The sequence below is a fragment of the Andrographis paniculata genome, unplaced genomic scaffold (genome assembly GCF_009805555.1).
Source record: "Andrographis paniculata isolate CXL003 unplaced genomic scaffold, ASM980555v1 Contig53END, whole genome shotgun sequence".
NCBI classification, from domain to species: Eukaryota; Viridiplantae; Streptophyta; class Magnoliopsida; order Lamiales; family Acanthaceae; genus Andrographis; species Andrographis paniculata.
Genome location: NW_026137588.1, coordinates 3659447 through 3663691, shown reverse-complemented (window position 1 = coordinate 3663691; position 4245 = coordinate 3659447). Strand labels below are relative to the sequence as shown.

Below are 4245 nucleotides of genomic sequence, written 5' to 3'. Positions count from 1 at the left end.
GACAGAGGAAGTATTATTTATTCTTCTCCTGTTTAGCAACAATAACTTCAATGTTAAATGTAAATTTAAATATTATACACCCTCCATCTGCCAAGAAGGTTGCTATTAGCTTTTTAAATATTGATATTTAAATATTAATTATTATATCAATACCGTATAAATGAAGAGAAAAAAAAACAAAAATATATTTATTAGTGTCAAATAATACAAATAAAATAACAGTTGTAAAATAAATTATTCAAATATAACGATATTTTTAAATATCAAGTGCAATAACGCAAAAATAAAATGACAACTTTGCACCGAAACGAAGGGGTATAAAAATTTTCAATTCAATCTTTATTTGTTTCTTTTCAGTATGGATTTAATTTTTATATTTGAATTTTTTTTTACTGTAAATGATCATTATTTGTAGGGTTATGTTTTATAGTTTGAGTTTTGAATATTAAAATTTTGAATTAAAACAGTTTGATGGTCATATTTTGAATATAAATTTAAATTTTAATAGAGTAGAATAAATAAAAAATAATACTCCATTTGATTTGATATTGTTTGAAAGAAAAAATATATTTTGAGATAGTAAGACCTAAATCAAAAAGCCGTCCAAACAAACACACATAAAGACCCTAAAAACATTCCCAAACAAAACCACTTCTTTATATAAACCCAAAAATACACAAGAAAGAGAGAAGAAACATATCCAAAAAAATCTAAAGATACATGGAAATGCATGCATTAGCAGTTCATAATTTGGAGAATGTTCGTCGATCTGTCACATATCACCCAACCATTTGGGGAGACAAGTTTCTATCATACGGTCCTAATACTCATGTGGTAATATATATAGCTGTTATTTTCAAGCTGTGTCACATGTTGATTCATTTTAATGGCTCTTACCTTAACAAATTATACATACACATTGAGCAGGAGAGTTCAAGCGGCAACGAAGAGGAGGAGCTTCAGAAACTGAAGGAGGAAGTGAAGAAACTATTGGCTGCAACACCAAACGATACACTGCAGAAACTAGAGCTCATTGATGCACTACAACGCCTGGGAGTGGCCTACCATTTCGAGAAAGACATTGATGAATCCTTAAAGATTGTCTATGAGAGTTACATACAAGGCTACAACAATGATGTTTATGCCATTTCTCTTTGCTTCCGCTTACTCCGCCAACAAGGACACAAGATCTCATCCGGTAAGAATAAAAGTTTTATATTTACAAAGGACGAGCTTTAATCAGCATGATCACATATATATATATATATATATATATTGTTGGAATATAAAACTGAAATTTTCTATTTCAATCATAAAAACTTGTATATATTTATAATAGTTAAAAATCGTCTAAATAAACTAAGAATCCTACAAATACTATAAATACAATATATATTATAAATATATATCTTAACGTGTGTGTATGTAATAGATGTGTTGGAAGTATTCATGAACGAGGAAGGGAAATTTAATGACTCACTGGCAGACAATGTACAAGGGATCCTGAGCTTGTATGAAGCAGCGCAATATGGAATACATGGAGAGGAAATCCTCGACCTAGCACAAGACTTTGCATCATCTCATCTTGAGTCCATAGTCTCCAAGATTGGCAATAGTCCTCTTGCTGCGCGAGTCAAAGAAGCCATAGAAACCCCAATCCACAAGAGTTTGAATCGACTGCACACCATGAAGTTCATTCGAATGTATCAACAAGATGAATGTCGTAATGAGTTGCTTCTAGCCTTTGCAAAGTTGGACTTCAATCTTCTCCAGAAGATGCACCAGAAAGAGATAAGTGATCTTACAAGGTTAAGGATTCATAAGTACTCCTAGCAATTAATTATCGACGACTAAAAAATATTGAGTTACTGATTTAATTTACTTTGTGCGTAGGTGGTGGAAAGCTTTAGACTTTAAAAATAAATTACCATTTGCAAGAGATAGGATGGTAGAGTGCTATTTTTGGATTTTGGGACTGTATTTTGAGCCCCAATTTCAGGTTGGGAGGATTATATTGTCCAAAGTGATTATGTTGGCTTCTACCATCGATGATATTTATGATGTCCATGGAACATTGGATGAACTCCAAGAGTTCACTGAAGCAATCACAAGGTAAATACACCATAACTCACTTATGGTTTAAAAACATCTGCACCATTATTCCTTATAAATTTTACGTGAGACTTCCTCGTGTACGTTTTCGAAAATATTATACAAAAATCTCTGTTTTTTAGGCGATTCTTTGCAATCTTTACGAAAATATGGTGGAATCTCATGCAACTTTTAAGAAATTCTGTGCAATGTATTTTAAAATATGAGGAAGCCTCGCGATAGAGTATGGGGCTGATTTTCCAAAACAAATGTATTATAAGCAAAGTCCTTATATATATGTGGACATGATAAACATAGGTTTGAGTTTGCACACTAGAGAAGTTTGACTGAAACAATAAATGAAATATATAACTTTTATTTAGGTGGGATACAACTGCAATGGAGAAACTACCTCCCTACATGAAAACATGTTATCAAGCACTTTTAAATGTCTACCAAGAGATCGAAGAATTGGTAAGTGTAGAAGATAGTGCAACATTTACAAACTATGCAAAAGAAGAGGTAAGTATATATATATTGTGTGTAGAACTACAGTTGATTACTATACTTGTTGAGACTGATCTAATTTTGGGACATAATAAAAAAAATAAACACTTGTAGATCAAAAAATTGGTGCAAGCATACTTTAAAGAGGCTGAAAGATTGTTCAAGGGTGTAATTCCAACACTAGAAGAATACATGAAGGTTGGAGTTCCATCTGCGGGCTATATGATGGTGGCTGTAACATCCTTACTTGGCATGGGAGGTTTAGTTTCGAAAGAAGACATCCATTGGGTTTCAAGCGAAGCATTGATAGTTCGTGCAACGTCGCTAATTGCTAGATTGATGGATGATATGGCTGGCTATGAGGTAAATTATGCAGTATTAATTACAAGTTTCTATTTCTATTTCACTTCATTCAGATTGAATCTAAATTCTTATCTAAGCATGTGTTAAACCTACAAATATATATGGATAAAGTGATCATAAACGAAAAAATTGTATAAAACTATCGTTAATCTGTACTCAATTATCACTTTTGTCTTTCTATTTATCTCGTTGAAAAAATATATTTATCACATTTGCAAAAATCGTCACTTTTGTCCTCCAGTCGTGCATGACCGCACGTGGAACAGCTATTGTGTGAACATGACGCGCGGCCGGATAACAGAAATAACAATTTTTAAAAACATATAGGATATAAATTTTGCCAACATAATAAATAAAAAAACAAAAGTAATAATTAGGAATGTTTGCAATTTTCTCGAACATAAACAACATGGTGAGAAATGAATGTGTTTTTGTGCAGTTTGAAACGAAACTATCAGCAGTAGAATGCTACATGAATGAGAAAGGCGCCACAGAAGAGGAAGCATTTGATGAACTTAAGAAACAAGTTAAGGCAGCTTGGAAGGACATAAATCAAGAATGTCTTTATCCGACACCGACTTTCTTGCCGATACTTACACCCATAGCTAACTCAGCACGTGTCATTCATCTTATCTACAAGGATGGGGATGGATACACCAATTCCAAAATTAAGACCAAGGAGGCTATAGAATCTGTGCTACTTCAACCAGTAGTTACCTAATTTAATAACATATTTTAGTAAATGATAAGCTGTTTTTTATTTCCATAATTGTAATGGGTTATTTTATTATTTTAGTTCTGTATTGAAATCTGTTGCAAACTAGTTTCATAAATAAAAAATGTTTGTAGTTTTATTCATCCGGCGTCGGAGATGACTACGGGGAACCCGTGTAACTCGCCGAAGGCCATGTGTCCGCCAAGTCACACCCGGATTTTTTTCTAAATTTATATAGTCTTTTTTTTTTTATTTGGACCAAATACAAAATAAATAAATTTTAAAAAATTACAAAAAAAAAAGAAAAAAAAATCCAGTGTCCGCCAAGTGTAGCTAAACTAGCGGACGCGTGGCCTCCGGTGAGCCATGCGGGTGCTACTCAGGTATCTCCAGCACCGAAGCACTAAAACTGCTAATAATTTTCACTTACCAAATTAGTTTGCAACAGACTCTAAAATGATAAAGTAGTTCAATCAATGGATTATAACGATAAAACAGTTCAATCAAGTGACTAAAAAATAATTTACCCTTTATTAACTAATTGGATAAAAATATATAAAAAGATACGT

The 4245-nt window shown here is 32.6% G+C and overlaps 1 protein-coding gene across 3 annotated transcripts; it reads left to right on the top strand.

The window, feature by feature from the left end:
- Nucleotides 1-660: 660 nt before the first annotated feature.
- LOC127255342 (beta-caryophyllene synthase-like) lies at nt 661-3819 on the top strand. 3 transcript variants are annotated; one of them, XM_051280841.1, is made up of 7 exons: nt 661-834; nt 928-1198; nt 1433-1808; nt 1894-2112; nt 2475-2565; nt 2713-2961; nt 3401-3819. In XM_051280841.1, exons 1-7 carry the CDS (start codon nt 721-723, stop codon nt 3680-3682), a joined length of 1602 nt encoding a protein of 533 aa, XP_051136798.1. In that variant the 5' UTR covers nt 661-720; the 3' UTR covers nt 3683-3819. The 3 variants fall into 3 exon arrangements, with proteins under 3 accessions (XP_051136798.1, XP_051136799.1, XP_051136797.1); XM_051280842.1 differs by having other exon boundaries at nt 662-834; nt 1487-1808; nt 2475-2613; XM_051280840.1 differs by having other exon boundaries at nt 664-834; nt 2475-2613.
- The last annotated feature ends 426 nt before the right edge of the window (nt 3820-4245 follow it).